General features: G+C 43.0%; 1 protein-coding gene across 3 annotated transcripts in view; it reads left to right on the forward strand.

Moving 5' to 3' along the window:
- The window catches only part of GGT5 (gamma-glutamyltransferase 5), a 36,732-nt gene that overhangs the window by 4,359 nt on the left and 8,239 nt on the right, over nucleotides 1-24,134 (forward strand). Inside the window, exon 1 of one of the 3 annotated variants that reach the window (XM_057411398.1) lies at nucleotides 16,638-17,064. The exons of 1 other annotated variant lie outside the window; for it this stretch is intronic. In XM_057411398.1, the coding sequence (XP_057267381.1) occupies nucleotides 16,904-17,064 (161 nt within the window). In that variant the 5' untranslated portion in view covers nucleotides 16,638-16,903. Of the gene's footprint in view, nucleotides 1-16,637; nucleotides 17,065-24,134 lie in introns of those variants that run through there. One more of the 3 variants, XM_057411397.1, reaches the window with a different exon arrangement.

Raw genomic sequence — 24,134 nt, forward strand, 5'->3', positions numbered from 1 at the left:
GGAATAGGTCCAACTGAAGCTGTTCAGCTCCTGCAGACATTGACATTATACTGTCTCAAACATGCACAGACCTGCTAAGGCTGTAAGCCAAAGTTTCGCATGGATAAAGATGAGACTTCCTTTGTAGTCTGAGAAAACACTAACACTCATTATATGTAAGGCCTGTGTTCTCAATAAAACTTCAGCAGGCTCTCAAGATAGTTTAACTATTGCAGGGCAGCATATCCACCACTCTTCCTACTTACAGTGTATAGCTATTGGAGCAGTCTGTTATACATTGAATTTATTTAGCCAGGACAAAATATTTAAATATTAAACATCTCTCTCGGGCATTTATTATAAATACATGCCTAGTAGCAGGATCTGTCAAAAAACTATAGGTAGGACTTTCTATGGATTCCTCTTTGGATTATAGGATTTCATCCTCAAATTCAAGACTATTGCACTTGTGCACTACTGATGCCAGGGCACTCTCGGGCAGAAATTGAAGGCTTCATAGAAACGTTGCTCTAGCTCATCTCTTATGTTGCAGTTCCTTTATTAGATCAGGGAACATTTTCTTTGGCTTTTAATATAAAGTAAAAATTGCAGTAACTCTTGGTTTAAACAGACCCAGAGCAGGGGACAGTGGTGCATGGAATTGGGGACCTGCTGAAATGTGTGATCTCCAGGGGCCGATGGAAAGCAACAGGACAGCTCTGCAGGGAAAAGTGTTCTTTGCAGTCCTGCCTCATGTACAAGAGGGAGAGAAAAAAAACCCAAACGTGTTTGTTTTTACACATCAGTTAATTTCTGTTGGGGTACCTGCATTCTCCTGATGGTTTCTGCAAATTTGTTACATTTTTGCCAAGCTTTTGCAAACAGACTGCTTAAGATGTTGCATGACAGCATGGTATCAGTAGTTCCAACTCCAGCATGGCTCCCACAGTCCTGAGAGTACCTTAAAAATAGTCTGATTTAATAAGCGATGTATTTTGTGCCTTTTTATTTGTACTTTGAGTTTGGCAACTTTAGCAGTCCCATTTTGAAGATTTTCTTCTTCATGTGAAGTGCTAGCAATTTGGTTTTAATTGTACTAGATTTCTTGCATAATCACATGAATCCAGGAGCTTGAGGCATAAGTAATCTCAATATTTCAGCACTTAGTTGAAATATGAGTACTGGTGGCAAAGTGTATAAACTTAGTGCATTATGCAGGGAGCTAAAGCAACTTTTGGATCAAGAGACTGAGGAAGTTTGATTGCAGTGAGCATTACCACTGAAACTACTTTGAGTTTTGCTTTATAAATATAGGGGGTTGAGGTCTGGGATTTGGGGCTTGAGAAGTAAAGCAACATTTAATGTACCATGTTCCATTCTAGCTCCTGGATTTTTAGTTTGGCAAGGTTAGCTTGGGGGAAAAACACTTTGTTCCATTTGTAAGAAGATTTTCCTGTTGATTTTGGACAAAATGGCACTGAAAGCTGATAACTCATTAAATTTTGTTTGTAGATATTTCCCTGTATTTCTAAAGCAAGATCTTGATGTAGTAGGATAAGCATAAATTGCTCAGCATTGACTAATACTTGAAGTGTGCAGTTAGAGCTCTGCTTGCTATTTATACTTTGCCATATCAACATTCCCATTTCTCAGTTCACCAGGTTTCTGTAAAATGACATTGATGACAATGGCACCTTCTCTTATTTGAGTTGCGCTTATATACTTGTGGCTAGATGTGATCACTCTGAAGAAGGGTGACTGCCTTTGGCTGTACCTCCATCACACAACTGCATGTGCATACTGCACCATATAGCACTAAGGGGTGCATGTGCATACTGCACCATATAGCACTAGTGGGGTCCCTATGAAATGCTCCTCTGATTATGGACTTTGTTACAGAGCCCCAGATCAGCCTCTAAATTCTGTGCATTTCCAGCTGTAGAGCCTGGGTGTTCCAGAGAGAATCTGACTTATGTCAGATAATCATTGTTCTCAATCAGTGTCTCTTTGTGTTCCCACACATTTTCTTGTGTCTTCCATAACTGTATAGTTCTCAGCAATGTGGTGGAGAAGCATCTGTCCCCCAACAGATGGAGGCAGTGATATTCCTTGCTAGGCTGTGATTGTACCTACTAATGTGATTGCTCTTTCTGTGTGCCTCAAAGGCAGCTTCTCTATCTACAGGATTTGTTGTAGGTGAGTTTTCCCAAGGATCCTGTATAGCCATCACCATGGCAAGATGTCCTTGGATTAGTTTAGCATCCAGGTCCTTTTATAACCCCAGTACTCCAAAAAAAACCCCCAAACCCTGAATAATTAATTGCAACTCTAAACTGCTTAATAAAATGAAATATAATAAAGAATAAATAATAGCCTTTGGGAAGGAGGCAGTTCAGAGCCATAATATGGGTGGGATGAGCTGATGGTTGGTTTTGTGACTGATACAGTATTTCATGTTATTTTTATTCTTCCAGCTAAAACCAAATACTGCCCTTCTTGAAGAGCAGTGAATCTATTTAATGATACCTTTAATAATTTCCTCTTTCCTTTTGAAAGCAGTATTTGGGAAGCAGAATGTCTTTCCTACTAATGACTGTCTGCCAACTGGCTTTCATCTTATCCTTTCTGATTCTGCAGTCATTTATCCATGTGATTCGTTTTTTCTTAGAACATGCAGTTTTTAGCTCTTGGCAGTGAAGATGAGAAAAATCAGTGTAAATTGCTGGGGTGAGTGACCAGGAGGTGACAGTCATCCAGCCTTGGATATTGGATACTTCAGCCTGACAAGTAAGATAGAGTAAGCATGAATAGGAAGCTGCATAGAGCTCATGAAGGAGAATCAGTTTCAGGACCTCTGAAAGGAATATTAAGAAAAGCAAATAAAGAAGATCCCCTGAAGTAGAAAGGAACCATTTCTTGAGACTCATTTAAGAAGCTGCTGTGAGCTCTGGGTCTGCAGAAGCCAGTGAAAGAGCCCGGGTTGACCTCAATACTGGGAGATCATTGCCTTTAAAACTATTTGTCTGTGGACCTTTTAAGATAAGGACTAAGGAAACTGTATATTATTTGACAGCAGTTTCTTTTAAGTAAAAGCATCTGCTATTGAGCAGCTTTAGGAAGGGGAGCCTTGAAATGGCTCCTGGAATTTGCTTACTTACACTGATGTACACCATTATGTTTTGGAGCTAGGCTCCCTGGTACTTGCAGGAGAGACTCTGGTTTGGTACCACCAGATCCAAGTGCTCCCAGGTCAGGCGAGCATTTCTGAGCTCTTTTAAAGACAGTGTTGGTTCTAGATTTTTTAACAAATTATGTGCAGCATCCCTGAGAGGAACATTTTATATCACAATTCTTGGAATAAAATCATGGAAGTTGGCATTACTACTGGTCAGTTGAAGGGCTGAATGGAAAGAACTATGAGCAGATTCTCTGCATCCCAAGACATCTTTCTACTAGAAGAATATAGATTCAGTTACTCCAAGATTTCCAGTGAAATTTTGGGAGTATATGTGTATTTGACTCAGAAATGAGCACCTGTCATAGCTAATTGCTTCATGTAAGTTTGAGTATTGGTTTTGAGCTTGGCATCTGAATCCCTTTGAGTCTGTGAGATGGATGCTGTTGTCTCCTATGGAAAGCTCAGCACTGCATTTGAGAACTACTGATGTTGATTCACCTTTCAAAGCTTTATGCAGATCTATTTTCCACCCTCTTTATTTGACCTAACTGTATGTATGGGAGACCACAGAGCTGCTTGAAGAGGTTTACAGAAATGGCCTAGGCATTTGTATTCCATCAAATACACTTTCAAAGATAGTTTGGATTGATACGATCTTTAATTTCTTTTCAGAAGCTGACACTTTCTTGTTCCCTGAAAATGGAAGGTGTATGTGTTTCCTTGCAGTAGAAGAGAAACTACATTTCAAAGCTGTTTTTCTAATGGTGGTCATGTAACAATTTTGAATGCATTAGATTTCCCATTATCTGTTACTTGCTTTTTAGTTTTCTGGGGGTTTTTTTCTTCTCATTCCAAGTGCCCAAGTCTGTAAGCAAAACTGTCATGATAAAACTTTGCCGTTGTATGAGACTTGTACTTACATAATGCTAGAATGGAATGAAGAGTTTCTGCTTTGGATGCAGAGCCAAGCATTCAAGCCCATTTGAAACACTGAGATGAGAGAAATTATGTTGGAACAGGCAGTTCTTATCCTGAACCAGATTTCTTGGTGTATTTCCAGAAGTACTGAAGTAAGTGTGAAATAAGACTCAGAGGAAAAATTTGGGACCCAGTAGGACATGACCTGTTCTACTGCTTTGCTCCCTGTGGTGTCAGAGCCAACCTAAAGCAAACTTCAGTCTGCCAGGGGCACCAGGCTTCTGCCAGCCATGTGTGAAAACAAGACAAAAGAGCTAGCTGGAACAGACAAGTGACCTACCAACAATCCATCATATGCATGTGAAGTTCTCAGTTGCCAGATTTCCCAGGTTCATGTTTATTTTCTACCTTTTGAGACTGTATTTAGAATAAACCCTGAAGTTCTTCACTGCCTATCAACCTGTACTAAATGTAGGAAGGCCAGTGGGATCACATCAGGTGCAGGATGGTACCTAAGTGTCGATAGGAGTATTGTAAAAATGGAACATCACACTGTTCTGTTCACCAGAATACTGAAACTTTATAATCTTGCATCTGAATATGAAATATTGAGTAGCAAATGTCACAAAAGGTATCTTTAAAATAATTCAGGTTTGGAGAATAAGTAATATTCTGCCTGAGGGGAAACATGAATTTTTATTCCCACTTTAGTGGGAAATGGAAGTGATTTGTAGGATTACTGTTGGTTAAAATACAGTTTATTACATAAAGATGAAGGGATTCAGATGAGCGCCATGTGCAGGGTTATTTCTGTTGTGAAGTATAAATACATACTGTTAGCTATCAGTAGCTGCTCCTGTTCTAGGAAGCTCAGAGACAGAGAGTAGGAATTGTGTCTGGACTGGGCTATCATCCAAGGAGGTAGAGTTGAGGTTATGTGTGCAGGTACCTTGCATCTTCATATCCTGTTCTTGTATCCTTCATATTCAGAAGTTTAGGAACTGCTGAACAAGCCAAAATAGAGGAGAAAAGAATGCTGGCATCCTTAGATATCCAAGGTGATGCTAGCTTCAAGTTATTGAAATGCTGTTACTCAAAGCTATGCGAAGACTTGTAGACAAAATGGTCAGCTCAGTTTCATCCTGCCAATATTTATGCCCTCTAGTTTGCATGGAAAAGCAGCTGAATAAAATCTGCTTCCTCCACCTGCATACACTTTGCACCTTACCTGAACATCTCCAATGGCATGTCAGCTTTCTGAGAACAAGGGATTTACAGAGTGTTTAAGCATATGCTTATATTAAGTATGTAAGAAATCTCGTAGAAGGCAGTAAGTCTGGGACAGTGGCATCATAGAACTGTTTATGTTGGAAAAGACCTTTAAAATCATTGTGTCCAATTGTTAACCCAGCACTGCCTTCTCAGCCAGAGCTTTCAGACCCAGCCAGTTCACCTGGCTCCTGGTTCTTGTATCCCGTGCTAAGTGTGGATGGTGCACATGCCAGCCCTAAGGTGGGCACCACAGTGCACTGAAGTGTAACCAGAACCAGAGATACACTGCAGGCACAGTAGCCCTCAGTGCACTGGCAGGGGATCCACCCAAGCTAAAAGCATTGGGGCTGTCACTACTAGAGAGGAGAAGCACATGCCATGAGTATTTTCCCTAGCACAACCAGGGTTAACACAATACAACCTCAACATCCACTGTTGGAACAGTTACTCTCCTGTGTAAACAGAGATTAAGTTCATTGCATTCTTATAAAGGACCCTGCTATCAAATTGTGTTTGGAATTGCCCTGAAGTCCAGGGAGAGGGCAGGGTTCCCAGTTTCTCCAATGAACTTTCAACAGACATGCAAGCCTGTACTTTTGGGTTTTTTTTTAATTATTCTCTGTTTCCCAGAAATTAGGAAATGCATTCTTCTTTTCAGCCTTTAGTATTCATATCTGATAGATCCAGCATGCTGAGAGTTTCCAGCTCCATGGGTCTTTACTTCCTGTCCTTGATAGTTTAACCTTTAGGCACTCACACGACTCCACCACCTCCTCAAGCTGTAGTTTTGCTATTCCTTGCCTATTGCTAGCCATTTCATACTGGTCTCTGCTGTTCTTAAAATACTGGATTTGACATTCCTGTTACTTCTACTAAAAGGAAGTGACTAAGCACCAAGGAACACAGAAGAGGCGATTCTGACATCAGATTGCGTGAATGTTGCTGTATATTGATAGAGTGCAGAGATGCTGCAGTGGTAGTTCTTGAGTGTAGGTAAAGCTGTGGTCATATGCACTTCTCCTTGTTAGGGACTTTCTGGCAGTGTCTTGAAAGCCTTGCAAGAATCCCTTTGCTTTGTCTACATTTTGTCTACATTTTGGCTACAGCAGAGTTAAGTCAGCCTGGAAGAAAATCACAAGTTCACTAGTTATCTTTTAAATACTTAAATTTCTTTTACATCATTTTACTATTACTCATACTCTATGGCTGATCAGAGATGCTAAATTTACAACCCCAAGAAAACCCAAACTTTTGTTCTTTTACACGAACCATATTTGCAGGATGAGAATTCATGCTGCACTGTCACAAATGAATAGGCGGCAGCTTGGATCAAGGAGAGGACTGAGGACTAGTTCCAACTTTTGGCCCTGTTATTGAGGATACTAATGTGACAGTAGCTTAAAAATGTAGAGCCTGCCCTCTGCAGCAAGTAGTCACTGTTAATCCTTACTTTGCTGAATCATGGAAGAACCACCAGTGGAACTGTTTGGGCTCAAAAGCAAGTTTCAGCTTCAGTTCTGTGTGGAAGCTGGCTATTATGGACAGTAGCTCTTAACCATAGTCTGACCTAAATATTATTCTCTTTCATGTTCTCTGTTGGAAACAATTTCCAGTCCATCACGTGTTTTCAGTGAGACAGATAGGTTGTCAGTGCTTCTGTTGTGATTGTCAGTTCAGCAGTTAACACCCTTAACCTTAGTTCACTTCAAGTATTAACATAAATATGATTTTTGGATAGGAACTTGCTTTTGGGTTTCTAGTGGGTCTTGGGAAATTAAGTTTATAATCTATAAACTGTGGTTTGAGATGTTTCTGTGTTTATGTTGAACTCTTCTGTCACAGCATATTTGCATTTATCAGGAGATCCCATTTAACTAGCCAACACATCCATGAGGCCTGAGCTAAACATAGGCTGTAGGTGCAGGGTCATAGTTGAATGGATAAAGCCTGTGTTTTGGGTAAGAGTAAGCGCTTACTCAAATCTCCCTTTCTTTCATGTTGTAAATCCCTTTTTAGTTCATATTCCAGGACTCCTGCTGGGCTGGGACTGTACTTCAACTTGTTTTGCAGAAAAAAACCCTGAAAGTTGGCTCAGTTACCTAAAGGGTCCTTCCAAGGCAGCTCTTTAAGTCTCACTGGGTTTCTTTCTCTCTGATTGTTCATTTACAGTAACAGTCCCAAAGCCCTTATTCCAGGTCCTCGCATGGGTGCTTCCCTGGGACTTCAGGTATCAAGATGCTGCAGACAGGAGTGTGTTAAGAGGGAGATGGTTAGCAGTGGGTTTCAGTAAAAGTGTTAGCGCTGCCTGCTTTGAGAGTGGCTCTTTCCCAGTAACCTTATTGTCCTGGACTGACAGGAGGTGCAGCAGTAGGTGACAGGCCTGGCAGCAGAGAGTCCTCACAAATGGTGAAGAGACAGTGTTTTTTTCAGGTCAAATACAGCTACTTTAACAAGTTCTGTTTTAATAAAGTGGAGACTGACCACTGCTATTCCACTGTTGGAGTAACAGCAGTCCAGGGGCCCTAGGGTGAAGAGCCTGACGGGATGCAGCCCAGTGAAGATGTGGGCTGCTTCTCTATAAATTCAGGCATAACTAGGAGTGTTTATAGGCACTGGAACATGACCGTTGATGTTGGCAAACTTGACAGCACATTCCTAATAGTGAGTTTGGCCTGATCCTCAAACAGCCAGCTGGGAAGGATATGTATACATGATGTGGATCTCAGAAAAGAAAGCAGCACATCAGAAGATACATGCTGTCTATGTGATGGGAACACCTGCTGGGAAAGCTGTGGTTCTCAACCCTCTAATTCATCCTGGGTCTTGTAGTGACAGAAAGGTTGTTCACTACTAGTGTACAGCATTCAAAACGCTGTGCCTCAATTACGTACTAGAAGTGGAAGTATTGTGAAAGCTGCTGATGCAGACAAGTAAGGAGAAGACTGCCAGAAAGGAAACCAAGTTGCAGTTAGCCCTATGTCTGGGGCACCTGGAGTGGGAAGCTGGATGGTTTTGGCTTCTTCATTTCCAGAGAGGATGATGTGTGAGGCTGAAGGACCAAGTCCTTCTTCTGTTTCAGCACAGTTCTGGCTGCTAGCAGGAAGCCCTGGAGATGCACACTGAGATTCTCTTTCTGTTCTCCAAAAGTTTTCAAATTAATCTAAGTTTCATTAGGACTTCCAGTCACTTGCTCTAAGTCCTTTAAGCTGTAGCAGACCAACTGCAGATGTTTCTGTGTTCATTATTTACTTTGCGTCCTTTCTACCCTGACCCTGGTGCATCATGTAGAAACTGGGCTATTTCTCTGTTAAATGCTGCTTTTTCCATCTGCCCTTTGATACAGGTGGTCAGTAGCTCTGCTTTTTATGCAAAGGAAACCCAAGACGAAAAGAACATCTTAAGGTTTTCTTGAGCCAACTTTTTTCCTCATGCCACTACCTTCCTTTTGACAACATCCATGGAACTCTGTGCATTACTAGGTTAGGGTTTGAATACAGATGAAGCTTATGGACAACAAAGCAAAAATAAATTAAAACAGAGAGACCAAATATGCAGTGCTGGTACTGCTGCTGCCACATGATTTGGAAAAGGACTATGTCATTTTTGTGAACTTTGATTTCTGTACCCAACAGGAGGCTTGCTTAGGACTGTGTTTTAATGTTTGCTGTTGCACCGTCCCGCTTTCCAAGAGCTCTGTCACAGGATTTGCAGGAGGTGGCAGGCACTGAGCTGTATGATTTTACTGCTCTAAATATTTGTTTTCTGTATCTCTGCTTTTTCCATTTGTGCTACCTGTAGTTAACAGATGTATAGGTTCTTGCTGTCCCTGAAGGAATACTCAATGCATATTTGTCAGCTCAAATATTTTTGGGCACATTCCAACATTGTCTGAGTAATGCTGTAGTACTATGTATAGTATGTCGTACTGCGTTCACCAGCCTAAAGGGTCTGAATAGCCAAACCAGGCTATATTTTGGATATAAAAAAAGGAAGGAAAAACCACAGAACACTGTAACTGACTAGAATTTGTTGCTGACAGTAACTTACTTGCATTTTCCAATTTGATAAGCTGAAAATGTCTTACTCTGCTATGGCAAAGAACGGTCTTAAATATACAGTGTAGAAAAGAAGGATGTGCATGAAATCCTGAAAACAGATTATTCTCTATCAAAATAAAAGTCTGTAGCACTCACCTACCTCAGCTCAGATATTGTTCCACTACATATTTGGCATCAAGAAAGATAATATTCAAATGCTGAATGTGGGAAAGCAGGGTTATTTCCCATCCCCGCTGCTCATTCTCATGAGCTCTTGGATGAGCAGCAGTTGAATATTTGCAATTTTTACCTCACGTTCCAGCTGAGTAAATTTTGGGGCCATGATATCAGCCTGTCTCTAGAGGAAAGAGCGTAAAACTTTGAAGGAAGAAAGGGGCCCGTTTGGAGTGATTACTGTGTGGGAAAGTGGTTAAGAATAAATAACACAACAGCTCCAAAGCGAATTGTGCAAGAGCCTGAAAACATCATTTCTTGAAAGGATTTGAACATTGCGGAATTTCCAGAGTAAAACTGCAGTGAAAGATGAGGGGGGAAAAGGAAAGGCCAGCAATCAAATTCCTAAAGCCTAAATTTCTCCCTTTGTGTGTGCTGCTCTTCCACTTCCTGGTGAAGCAAGCAAACACTTTCTTGTATCCTTGCACAAGAAAAGGATTGGTTCACACAAACTCCCAGGGCCATTCAGAAAAGTCAATATGAAGCAATGTTGTTTTCCCTGGACCAAGACAGAGCTATGAGCCTCTGTCTGTACTTGCACAGTAAGCAATAACCCTCTTTTTTTGCACCAGGACATGGCAAGGGCTGTTTGTGGAGCTGCTTTTTCTCCTTCTGCCAGCTTCTCTTCTTTCAGCTTCTGTTTTGCATGTGAAGGACATGAAGTTCATAAAGTGCAGGTAAGACCTGCTCTTCCCTCCTTCCCTTGCAGAGGGACTCAGCTTGCACCGTGCGTGCTGGTTCTTGTGAAGTCCTTGTTGACTTGCAGCACTGACACATCTATCTTGTATTTCCAGGACCTGTTGTCCTTAAGAGCTGGAAGTGCAGCAGGGAGAAAGGGCAGTGGTTCTGAGTGCTTAGGCTGTGTTTAAGCTGGGACATGAGAGGAGAGTCTAAGGCAAGTGTTAGTGAGCCTTTCCAGCAGCTTATGACTTCCCAGAGGCCTGTCCTAACTCTTTCCTACCCTTTCTACTCTAGCTGCCCATGTTCTCCCTCCCCATTTCAGCACCAGCTCTGATGCTGATGGATGTCACTGAATTCCAATTAGATGGTGAGAAACTGCAAAACTCCCATGGGAATGCTCTCATTTCTCAGAAAGAGCTACAAGGGTAGGCAGAGAAGTGGCCTGCTCTCTCAAGAGGAAAGTGTGATTTGTTTGGCTCCATTTGTTCTCTGATTGAGCATTCCTGCTCATTGGAGACGAGATGAATTCCAGATGCTAGTCCTGGTCTTGATTCCCGACTTAAAGATTTCAGTGTGGTTAAGCACTTTGGAAAGTCTTGCTGTGCACAGCAGTACAGCTCTGTCGTTTACCTGGGAATCCCAGAAAAGCCTGCTCTCATTTGCTTTGTAGTTCTCATTTAGGGGATTTTTAAAAAGTATTTCCCCTCCTTGCTCGTCTTTCTGAGAGGGTGAAGTTGTTTTCAGATTGTCTCTTAAGACAAAAGTCCCTGTTATTTCTATGTACCCTTAACTGACGTCAAGAACTTTAAATAACAGAAAAAGTAGCACCAGCCTAACGCAGATATGGCATAACACTTGTGTGGGGCTCAGTATGTGCAGCCTGTGGAGTGTTTGTCCTCATGCTCCTGCATGGTGTTGGCATGTATTGGCTGCCTGTGTGATGAAGGAGCATGGACCAGGGACATGGAGTGTGTGGGGATGGCAGGGGGTTGAAGATGGGGGGATGTTTGGTGAAGGAGAGTCTCGAGTCTCTGCTCTGTGGAGGTGGAGTTAGGAACCATGGTGATAGGGGCTAGACAAGCAGTTAGAGGGCTTGGGAAAGGGCACACAGGCAAGCCTATGGGTTTTTTAGTCATTTACATGTCTCCCCCTCCACCATAAAGAACAGCCCAGCCCAGCTCCAAGCCCAGGTCTTTCAACCTCCCCTGGCATGGTATATTGAAACCAGAGGAGTTTCCAAAGTCTCTGTGTGAGGTTAAAGCATTCAGCTCAAGCTGACCTAAGGATTCATCACTTCTCAGGCAGGGAGGTCCCTCTGTATTTCCCCTCTGAGCTTGTGGCACCTCTTCTCACCAGGAATTTGACTTTTAACAAGCTCCTTTTGTTCATGTCCTCCTGAGCTCTCAGGGCTGAGCTCTTACGACAGATGCAGTATTTCAGGTGCTGCCTCAAAAAGATAGTAACTTCCACTGATGTTTTGACCACACATCTCAAGGAGTCCAGTATCTGCTGGCCAGGCTTGCAGTGTGAGCATGTTGTGGCTCATGGCCTGGCTCCTGCTGCCTTGTGCTGTGCTCTGTGCAGATCAAAGGCCTTCGAAAGGCTGTACAGGGCCCAGTGAGCTAATCCTGATCCAGGTAACTTGAACTGAGCATGGCAGTGAACCATTATTCCACTGGTGGTGGTTTATGGAGATTTTGTAAAGCATATGATGGCAGCTGTATAGGTGTATATTGTTACATACAGGTACAGGTGCATGTAACTGCAAGTACGTTCTATTTAATACTTCCTGTGAGTTTAGTATTTTCATGTGAGGTAAAAGCCTCCACAGATATCCCTTGGGATGAATAATGTAATACTTTGGCCTTATTTAGTGAATACAGAGTTCAGACAGAGTTTACTGTTGATGTCTTTGGATGCACACAAAGCTCCCTTTTGTTTTCTAGTGTCAATACTTTCAGCTGCTATAGTAATTATACTAATGAGGTTTAGTCTTTAAGAAAACTGCTGGATTTGCTCCAGAGGAGCACCCAAGAATTAAAGACTGAATGAGAAGGTTTCACTGTTAATACAATATTGAGCATAGCTGCACTGTTAGAGAAAGAATAAAATGCTGATGCTGTGCAGTAAACTTTGCCTAGATATGCTCATCAAATAAAGTTAATGGATAAAAGTTTCCCTTGGGCAGTGGTCTGTGCCATGTGTCCTGCTAAGCAGAGCCATGCAAATAGTTGACTTTCAATACGTTGATAGAATTGTAAAATAGAGGATGTTTAGGTTTGGGTTGGACAGAGCATTTCTTTCAGCCATAACTTTGTAACTAGCAAGAAAGGAAGGAGGAGGCAGCAGGTCTGCTTTTAACGTGGGAAAATTACACAAAGACGGAGTAATCCCTGAGATTCAGCTGGGTCCGTTTTTGGTTTCAGTTATGTGAGGAATGGTGCATGTTCTGTGACTGTCCTGTTCAAGTGCTTTCCCTTTGGTTATGCTCATAGCCTGCAGAGATCCCACACAGTGGCAAACTGAAAGTTAGTGTGGCTGAGGAAAATAGTGCCAGAGTAGTGTTGGGTTGTTGATGCATGTCCTCTTCAAGATAGAGATTTGCTCCCTCCAAGTTATCCATCACTGCCCAACTGCTGTGCTCCTAACACATGGACTACTTGTGATCACCCTCAAACTCTTTTAGGGATTGTAAGAGAAATGCACTTAACCATTACAGCAGCAGCTAGAAGTGTGCTTCCAAGATCTGAGATGAAGTACTGCCAAGTTTCTCAGCTAGAACCAGGAGAGTTGTTCCCTGGCATGCTTTAAAATTGAAAGAAAAACCAGAAAGCCTTCATTCAGCAGGTACTTAAATGTTAATCTCAGTGAAGCATACGTCCATGAGTAATTTTAGAGCATGTTTCCCTTTTCTGATTTCAGTAATAAAAGAAGCAGAGGAGTTTATGTGCTTCACTTTCATAATGAATTCTGAGAAATAACAGAGGAAAGAGAAATGAATGAGAAATTCTTCAGTACCAGAGCTTCCGGTTTCCAAGTATGTGTTTTTCCAGATGTCTGAAAACTATACAAACCAGTTTTGTGTCCCTCAATAAAGAAAACTTCTTTGTGTGCAAAGGAAAACAATGCACAAAGGTTAGTGTTTCTCTAGTTTCTGAAGGATCGTACTGAGACAAATGGATCATGAGCACCAACATCTGTGGAGCTCACAGCCATGTCTCTTAGAAGATTTGAACAGTAAATTCCCAGCATGTTTCCTATGTTCTTTGTAATTCAGTTATCATCTAGAGACAAAGCTATATTCCTGGATTATAAATAACAAGACTGGAGGAGGAGACAAGCTGTGTGAAATACATCCAGTTTGTCTTTTGGTTGCATGCTCTTGGAAACTTTCCTAGACTCTTGTCCAATGGTTTAGAGTTGGGAAAGGCTCTTTTTTATTACAGTAAGAGCTTGGTGACTGTAGACAATGCTTTTCAAGCAAACACCAGTTTCTGCTTCTCCTCTCAAGAGGCATCTTCTTGAGTATGTTGCAATGTAATTTGGACACTGTACAGACAAAAGCAAAGGAGGTTTAGGACACTAGCATGAGAATGCCTCATGAGTTTGGTGCGTACATAGCATTCTTGTATAGTTTATATTTTTAAAAGATAAGATGGAGAGTGATAAACTGTGGGTCAATATCTTAGTCAGCTTTTCTTTGAGTACAAATGTCTGGCTTTCTGTCCAGTGATGTTTTCTTCATCTCAAACACTGGAAAGCAGCATGGATGCATGGAGAAAACACAGTTCTTGAAGAGGAGGTTTGTTCATACCACAAACCTACTCTTTTGCTGCAGACAAGGCAGCAACATTGTTTTCTCTAGCCGGACCCTGGACTGTCATGAATCCTGCAGATGATGGCTCCTTGATTTGCATCTCCATCTTTATTCTGTTAAATGAAAAGCATGCATGCAGCACATGTAGATGCTGGTGCTCTTTGGGATTGTCTCTTCACCTGCTGGATCCTAAGGCTGGTTTTGAGGGCTGGTTTTCAACCAGCAACCAGCTTTCTTTTCCTCAAACATGACTGATAACCAGTCATCTTCTGAAACCAGCTTCAATGTCAGAGAATCAAGTTCTACAGGTAGTAGCTCTGTGTCAAGAACATGTTGGAATTTGAGGTAAAATTACATTGGCTTAGTGCAATACACTGCTGCCAAAACAAGCAAAGGTGCAGTCTGTTCCCAGCAAAGCTGAAGGAGAACCTCCTGATGCCTCCAAAGCCTGTCCTGGTCCCTTTGGTCACGAGATGATGGGATTAGACTGTCCATGTACTCTGTCCACCAACTAAGCCCAATGGTCAAGACTCTTCAATATCTCTGCAATAATCTACCCTCAGAGAGAATCTCTTCCCAACTCCTTCAAGTAGTAATTTATCCTCTGCTCTTAAAACCCTAGGACTTCTATCCTTTGATGACTTCTTACCCTCCATGAAGTAGCTGTGGTATTCATGACAATGTTATCAATGCCTGGACTTCAGATTTTAAATAATTTTCAAATTTGGTTTCTTGATTGAAGGTTTGGACAAAGATGTTACAGGACCTAACAACATAAAGGGCAATTTAAAGATACTGTGCCTATTTATTAGTTAGTAAATGATGATTCTGTTAACAATCACAATTCTAATTAAAATGTCCTTGAGTATATCTTGGCCTGTAAGGGTCAGTAAATACCCGAGTTCCAAGAGAGCTAAGTAGCCTCTCACATAGAAGGGTCAGTGTAGACTCTGTAGCATAATACAGTCAGAGGTGAGTGTTGCACCAACAGGACTGTAAAGGTTACACATTGGAAGAGATAAGGAGGCTCAGTCTTCATTTATATATCTAAAAGACAAATGAGTTTGCCTGTGAGAGCATCTGTTAGAATAGATCATAACCAAGTCTTTGCCTTCCCAGGCATGGTCTGGGAGATGATGTTCTCTTTTCTTGCCTCTTCCAGGTTTCCTCCTTGGCAGCACAAGGGTTGATTTTCCAGATACAGATGTTTGATGTGCTGAGTTGAAACCCGAATTTGATGGAAAAGACTGCAATTGAGTTCTCCATGGCATTTGATGAAAGTAAATGGGTAAAATCGACTTGAGCCTTGAGTCTGCTGGTACTGAGTGGTTGGGGTTTCCAGCACTGATGTGAATTGAAAGGGAGGAGCTTCCCCTGCAAAAAAAAACCACCAGAATGATGATTCTTTAAGTGTTAGAGAGTAGTTTGACAAAAATAAAATATGGAAGTCTTATAGGAATTGAGACATTTTACAAGATTAGCAGTGTTTCACAATGAGGTGAAATAGAGCCACATTAGAGCTGTGAAAGCTTTTTTGCACATGCCAAGTATATTTGCCAAGTCAGACAGAGATGGAGAAGCCACATTATTCCCCAGGGACCACGGTTTTATCTCAGACAAACCAATGTATTTTTCTTGGACCATTCTCAGCTCCCCAACATAATCTTACAGGAAGATATAACTACAAAAGGACAGTTTAGTCTATTAGAGCCAGTTCTTGAGATATGATACATGAAATAGTATTACTTAGCTATGAGGAATTTTATTGAGTACAAGTTCAGTCTGCAGTGAAATACAAGTGTGAATCTGCACAGGTGATTCCCCTTCTCCCAAATCTAGCTGGAAAAGGATTTCAGACATCTTTTAGAAAGACAGAAGGCAGATTTGAAGCCATATCTTTTGCTTTTGAAGTGCAAGGAGAACTGTATAATTAAGAGGCTCTTGAGCTAACTGGGCCCATTTGCACTGTGTAGCAGTACATGCTGCTTATTGTTGCTCTGTTAGAAATTGGGTCTGGTTTTATTTAACAGCTGTTCACTCTCTGGGTGCTGTGGTTGCTGACTGGTACAGACTGGATCTCAGAGTTTTTACCCTGAATGTTTTGTGCCGAGGTGTGCTGCTTTATTCAAGGTATTCTGTTATGTTCATTTACAGAAGATCCATGGTGTGGACAGTGGCAAGATTTAGTGATGAAAAAAATAAGCAAGATTATAATAAACTGTAAAGTAAAATAAGAGTAAATATGAAGGTTATGGCTTTGTATTTAGCTTTTACTTCTCTGAGTAGTCTTATGGAAAGAAAATTCCCCAACTTTGCAATCCCAGTGTAGGATTGATACAGTTTTCCCAGTGATTCACCATGTAGGCTGCCTTTGTTTGGTGATCTGCACCAAAGGGTAAGGATGTGAAGACAGGGAAGTTGTGTGAAGCCAATAAGCCATGTAGAGATTTCACTTTAAAGTGCTCCAGCAGTGAATGTGTTAAACATTTTCATCAGAGCCTTAAAAAAAAAGACACGTGGTGGATATGCCAGAAAAAGTTTAGTTTACAAAAGAGAGTGAAAAGTTTCTCACGTGTAAGGGAGCAGGAAAGAAGGAGTACTCTGCTTCCTTTTTAGCAGCTTTTATTCTTTAAGCAAGTGTAATTCCCAGTGGCAGAGGGCAGAGCCCACTTCAGTGGGACCTCCCTCCAAACCCGCCGGGATCCTCTACTTCCACCCTGAGCAAAGCAGGCGCCTTCACAAAGGAGTAAAAGGCTCCCAGCTGCCTCTGGCAGCATCGGAATAGAGATGTCTACGGGGAAGGTCTGTTGTCTGGTGCTGCTGACCCTGGGGGTGCTGGCTGTGGTTGTTACACTTGTGGTCATCCTGACTCAACCCAGGTGTGGTCCTCAGCAGTACCTGCACGGCGCCGTGGCTGCTGACACTGAGACCTGCTCTGTCATCGGCCGGTATGTGCATGGATCGCTTGGGTTTGCGGGTTATCTGTTGTGTATGTCGTGGTCTTGGACTGACAGGACACTACTAACCATGGGGGTGAGCTGGGTTTCTGCCCTGTCCCCACTTCTGGGGCTAAGCAACAGTGCTGCTCTCAGTGTTCTCCGTCTGCAGTGGAGCAGCTCAGAGAGCAGATGGAGCTCTGCCTCTGTGATTGTTGCTTATTTTCATTATCCCATGTCACAAAAATTTGCAGCACTGCAACCCCATGGTCTTTTGGAAGGTACAAATATTTACAATATACAAATACAATGTTGTTTTTAAGTGGGAAAGCAGGAAATGAACTGTTTACTTCATGGTGGTAAGTCTGTCAGATAAGTGGTTTAGGAATAAACTAAGGAAGAAGTGAAAGCAAGTAGAGAGCAGCAGCTGGGAGGGTAAGGGAGACTGGGCATCCCACCCTTTAGGGTGTGTGTTTAAGGACTGTAGCCTGCAGCAGGTGTGTCTGCTATGACAAAAGACACTGTATTGGAAAGCACAGAGCAAGTTTAATTGAAATTTGGCCAAGACAGTGTAACTACAAAAGACATACTTCCATCTCTTGGAAGGAAATATGTAGGTTTAAAAAATACTCTAGTTGTGCAAGTCATAAGACCTGTAGCAAGCTGTAGTGTAGCAGTCTCCCTCTCAAACATTTTGTCTCCTATGTTATTAATTACTTCAGTGCTTAAATGCTTTTATGCATGAAAGTAGAAGGATGGAACTTCACAAGCTACATGCTGGATGCTCCAGCAACGGATGTGTGCTCTGAGCTGTGTGCTCTGCCTTGTGGCTGGATGAGTGAGGTAAGACATGGTGCCATTACACCATGCTTGCCATGTCACACGTGTGTTCATGCAATGATGTGGTGTCACATCATTTCTGAGTAGTTGGAGAAAATGTACCGTGGCTGCACATGGGTTTATTTATGCTAAGCCGCAGGTTAGTTCTTAGAGGGCAGAATAAGTATCTTTTAAGTCCGTATTAATGGAAATAGAGGAAAATACATTATTGGATTACTCAAAAGAATCTGCTGGGAAAACCACAGCACTTGTTCTGCAGCTATTGGAATTTACTTAAAGTATTGTAGAATCAGCTGGAAGGCACTGAAGTGAGAGCTACAGAAATCTGTGATCAGGTGGACAACTGATAAGCTTTGGCTAGCTGGCTCCTGCTGTTGGGCTGTCATCTGTTTCCTTCTCTTCTCTCTGCAGTACCTCAACCATTGCTGTATCTGTGCCTCCAGCACTTGCTGACAAGGTCCATTTGTGTCCCTGCAGTCTGATGGACCATCTTAGATTTCCTACAAATAGTGATCGCCACAAAATTCTGCCCTTGCTCCAACTTCCCATCACACATTTTTCCCCCTTTTCCCCAGCCTGGGGCATCTGCACATCACATCCTGATGTATCACTCTCCAAATGTATCAGCTGTCTCCCACAGCCCTTCCAAGCCCCCTGGGTCTCCCCAGCCAACACTATTCACCTTGGTTCTCTATACCACCCAGTGGTTAGCTCTGCTCCCCTATTGCTGCATGCTATCTGCTGCGTTTCCTGCTATCCTTTGCCTGCAGCCAGTCCTGGAAACCTGTGTGCTCATTTTCTGCTTGGAATGAACCAAGCTCCTGTGTTGTTCTCCCAGCTTGATCTCCCAGCTTGAGCTATCTGCTCATGTTCTTGCAATAGACCATAATAAAACTGTTCGTTTATGAAAATGTTCCTCTGCAACAGAGCTTGTGGTCAGAAGCTTTGTATGGTTGCCCTTTTTGTTGTCATTGGCATATTTCTCTTTGTCCTTACTGGCCCATAGTAGTGGCTGGAGGAAGCTTCCTACATGCTCTGTACTCAATGTGATCTTGTTAATTTCTCCCAGACATTTCTGTGCTGTTAGATCTGTATGTCGCATTTTAGTTCTTAGCTATTAGCACATGATAGTCACCACTAAATTAGTTCTCAAAGCAATATAAATAAGTATAAATGAGGAAGTCTAGCATGGCACTTGTACTTTCTGGATACCACATCACAGTCTCTGCCTTTCAGAGCAATCTGTCCTGCTCAGGGTGCTTCTTGCACTGACCTTCTGTGTGACTGTGCAGGGGGAGGGCTTCCTTGAGCCTGATCCAAAGGTCTGGATGGGAGCATCAGGAACTGAGAAGCATATAGTGGCCTTCTCTCTAATCTTTGCTGAACAAGATTATAGCATCATATAGGAATTTTGTCAGAGTTGTAGCAATAAAATCCACTTTCTCAGAGTAGTCTTAGCCATTAGACCCTGTTGTCCCCATGAGCTGCCACTTCATTTGCAATTTAATGCTAGAAAAAAAGCAAGAGCAAAGTGAAGCATCCCTTGATGCATAGACCCAGCCTCTTTCTGCGCAGCCACTCAGCAGGTGGGTTTGAAATGACAACAGTGCTGTGGACTTCTGTTGTTCAAATATAATTAAACTCCCAAATCCATGAGTCTTAGGAGAGAGGAAGCAAGATGAAAAGATTTATCTTGGGTTTTTCTGTTTCTTACTAAGCACTGGGTCACTCTTTTTCTGCAGTTACGCAGAAATCTGCAAATTTTTGTACTGGCTGTTTGGACTTGGAATACTGTAGATTTGTGAAGTTATACAGCAATCATGAATGGTGAGATCCCCAGTGGCACAAGAGCTGGGACCTGTATTGCAGCTCCTGAGTCTCTGCTGAGCCGTTTGCTGCTGCTGCTGTCTTTCTTCTGCTTCATTGCTGCTCCATCCCCAGCTCTGTGACTTCTCCTTCCCACATGTACCCATCTCCTGTGTTGGTGTTTGAGTCTGTGCAGTCACTGCTTCTGGTCTTCTCATCCTACCATTGCACCATTACCCCACTGCTAAACTGCTCAACATTATGGGCTTTCTTCTGCCCTGATCCTACTCCAAAGCTCTGCCACCTCACTCCTCTCCCACCTCCTCTCTGTTTGAGACAGGACATGGCCACTCTCCTTGCTCATGGACCAGCCTGGGGAGCACTGAACACCAGGGATAAGAATTTCCTCATTTTTTCCATGTCCCAAAGCCATGGCTGTTATCAGATGCAGTTTTTTCAAGGAAGCTGTGCTAGCCTCTGCAGCTGGGGATTAGAACAGGCTCATTTCCACTATTATTGCTTAGAAATCACTAAAAATGGTTGATCCACTGATGACCACACATGTGCATTAAATTAGAGTGAATCGTTTGAACTGAAGGCAAGCTACATCTCTGGCTTTGTACTTGCACACTGCAGAGCCTCCTAACAGATTTTCTAGAGGAGCTTAAATCAAGTAAAATCAGGTAAATGAGCAAATTTTCTCAGTCTAATTTTTTCTGTAATTGCTGAGTGTTTTTAGTGGAAGCATATGGCCTCCAGCGCTGTGGGAAAGAAATGAGGTTTGGTGGCTTCAGTCTATCAAAGCTGGAACCAAATGAAAACCACATGTTGTAACTGAACCTGTGAGCCTGCCTGCCTGCTGACAAGAGCAGGAGACATTGCAGCCAGTCCCTTCAGGCACAGCACAGGGTGATCCAGCAGTGCTGGTTCGTCCTTGCTGTCCCCTGCTGACCCTGCAGATGCTCTATCTGCTGGGACCCTGCAGTCACCCCTTTTATCCTACAAATCCCCCCAGATCCCAGGAATCTGCAGGGGATGCTCAGAGTACCTCCACTGCAGGATGGGCATGAACCAAATTGCACTGGTCCAGCACCTACTGTCTAAGCTTAAAGTAGCACCTGGTCTCTGACCTACTTACAGATTTTATTCTTTAATTAAAAAATGTTGTTTCTTTTACAAAAAAAGGCAAAAAGAAAAAAAAAAGCAAAAAAAAAAGCAACCCAAACCACATGCTCTGTGAGTTGTCTTTAACAGCAATGAAATTCCTAGGGCATTACATGATACAGTGTTGGTTTAAGATGCTGCTGTTTAAGACAGAGTCTTTGAGTGCTCTCCTAATAGAACTTCCAGTTGAACTTCTCGAGAATAACAGAACTGGACCTCTTGCCCAAAGAGCAATCTGTTTTTTAACAAGGGGGAGGGTGGTTTGGGAGAAGCACCTCAGGGCCCATGTGTTTCCCTTACTGGTAGTTCAGCTGTGAAGGAAGGGTCAGTAAAAGAAGTGTGTGGCTCTGTAATTCTTTAGTCCAAACAGGAGATGGGGGACAGCCCCAGTTTGGTGCTCTTCTTCTTTAGTTATGCTCAGCTGTCATCTTCAGGTTTGGGTTTTCCAGCTCTGGAACTGGTGTTTGTAAATTCTGGATGGTGTAAGGTTTGACTTTCTGCAATCTTTATGCAGCTCTGGCTCTCTGCAGGAAGTGAGCAATCTCAAGAACCCTCCAGTGTGTCAGCATGCTTGTTGGCAGGTCCTGTTCTAGAATTGCCCTTAGCCAACTGTGCCCAATATTCGGTGCTGAACAAGGCTGGCTCTTCTGCTGTGAAAGGTTTTCCTACTGGAGACTGGGAGCTGAGAGCAATATTGTGCAGTTATCTGGTCCAGACAGGGGCCCTGTGCTGGAAGATAACTTGTCTCTGGGTGAAGTGAAACACTTCTTTGATGAAGAGCGATTGGAGGCTAAAAGGAGAGTCAGAGCAGTTTTTATCACAAGGATGTGCATTTGGTATGAAAGGCCACCTCAGTATTTTGTCCTCATGTCAAGAAGACGTGAGGAGACAGGAGCTGATTGCCCTGGCAGTGAGTAGTACCCAAACCCACCTTTACCTTAGCATCTTTACCTCCTGGCAATGGAAGAAGCTTTTTCCATCAGCCACACAAAAAGCTTTATATTCCCTACCGATGCGCTGTTTGAGCTCTGCCATGCACTGCTCTGCATCTGTTTGTTTTCCAGCTGGCAGAAGCAAAAGCCAGCATAGGTCCAGGGAGAGATTTAGGAAAAGTGCTTATTCCCACTGATGGGATTCACTGCAGCAAGGTGCAGCACCAAGGAGCAGCAGCCAAGAATCAAGTTGCCGCTGTGCTGGTTACAGAGCAGGAACAATAAAGCCTTCTGAGGAATACACAGTGCCAGTGTTGGGGGCATGACCCCTCTGAAAACAATTGGGTGGATTAACACCCTGGAGTAATCACTGCTTATCAAGAAACACTTGCTTTGCCTCCACAGTGCCAGGCAGGATGTGTGGTGAAAGTCCTCCTCCCACTTGTTCCTTGATGCTCTCAGGAAATCTGTGTGCCTTTTGCCAATGGCAGTAACTGTCCATGTCTCAGCTCCTTGGAGAGGTTTTGTGCTCTCTCTAGCAGGTAAATACACCTTTTCTGCTGAGACTTAGACCTCATTTGTCCTCCCTGATCTCAGTGGGAGCCAAAGGCACAGCTACAAACTGGAGTTCACACGGCTTGTGTTATCCTGGCTCTGTGTCTAACTGGGAGTTTTGGAGGGCGGGAGCATAGAGAAGGTCATGCTCAGAAACCCTCGGGTTTGTATGCTTTGTGCGTGTGCACTACATTTGCAGTAGTTAAAGGTTATTTAGTCCACAGCGTTGCTTTTAGAAACAAGTACTTGGAAGCAAAAATATCTCGGCATCATCCAGAAACAGGCCATTTAAGTGTATGAATGTTAATCTAATAAATTGGTAACTGTGGCCACCCTTTAGGACATGCTAAGTTAATGCAGTTCCAGTGCAGAGCATTCTGGCTTGGTGCAAATCAGTAGGGAGAGAGGGAAAAACTCATCTTTCAGAGCAGTTAGCCAGCCGTCAGCAGATGACACAAGAAGGGGTGAGGATCTTCATCAGGGAGTCCTCCTTCAGGCACAAGCGTTGCTGGGGACATGGTGACCTGTGTATGGCACCCACTTCAGAGGGAATGTGGCTGGGAAGTTGAGTGAGAATCATCTGATGCTTTTCAGGCTTTGGGAAAATGTGTCTGATGTTCCATGTTAAGGGCTTCGTACATTGCATTGAAGTGAATACTACACAGTCTTGCAATTTCTTTTGAAAGCTGTTTTTTCACTGCAAATTACCTCAGAACGCTGGTTTTCCCAGGCACAAGGCTTTGTACATAGGCCAGGGTCTCTGCGGAGCACTGTCCTGGGCCAGCATCGTGGTCCTTCTGTCCTGTTTCCCCAACTTTTACCATGCTGTCTGGGCCTTCTGCCGGGTCACTTACTTCCTAAGGGAAGCCCTCGTGTCCTTCCCTTCTATTGTTAACATTTTAAAAGCTGCAGTTTCAGGAAAACACCACCCAGGGACATTCATGTGGTGAGACTCTTACCCCTGCTTCGAGGAGACGGATGGGTGAGCCTGAGCCTCAGTCTCCATTTTCAGAGCTACAGCCAGGGATCTCTGGAGACTAAAAGCCATGCAGACACCAAACAGGAAGCCTGGTGATGTCCCACTTGTCCATTTCCTTACAGGCAATGGTTCCAAAGGCGCTTACTTAGAGAAACAAAGGAAAGCCACAATCAGTGTGCCTGCCAGCAGCATCCTGTTCCCAGCCCCAGCAGGTCCCACCAGCATCAACGGATGTAAAATAAACAGCAGTCCCTATGTGCATGCTGTGTTCTGTCACAGCTGCTGGGAACAGTTGCACTGCAATTAATGAACTATTCCACTTTTCCTTCTGGCTGTGCATTATCTCAGTAATATCCCAATTCAGTCAGAAAACTTCCTAGCAAATACCAGTGCTGGCTATGGGCAGGCTGTGCAAGGAAACCCTACCCCAGCTCATTTCCACAGCAAGGAAATGATTCCATGTCCTTCCACTGCAAGGAAATGATTCAGCTGTGCTTGAGGGAAGTATTTGCTAAGACATGTTTCTCTAGCACAAATTCATGAGGCTGCCTTAATGCCAGTTTATTCTTTAATGTGCCTGTGCCTAGGTAGAAAGAGTTGAGGTTTGCTTTTCCTACTTGTTTTTTTGATGCTTGTTTTGGCTTTGGGGATACAGGGAGGGAGTGAGATGTCTGTGCTAAGATCACATAAGTCCAGGAAGTCACATTGTAGAAGCAATGAAGTGAGGCCTGAATTTTGTGCTAATTCACATGTAAAGACTCAGGAGTTTGCTTTTCACATGGACCCATGGTTCCTGCTTCAGTGCC

This window comes from Pezoporus wallicus, unplaced genomic scaffold (genome assembly GCF_028554395.1).
Source record: "Pezoporus wallicus isolate ANWC-B61680 ecotype Strahan unplaced genomic scaffold, APGP_CSIRO_Pwel_v1 contig_6401, whole genome shotgun sequence".
In the NCBI taxonomy this organism is placed as follows: domain Eukaryota; kingdom Metazoa; phylum Chordata; class Aves; order Psittaciformes; family Psittacidae; genus Pezoporus; species Pezoporus wallicus.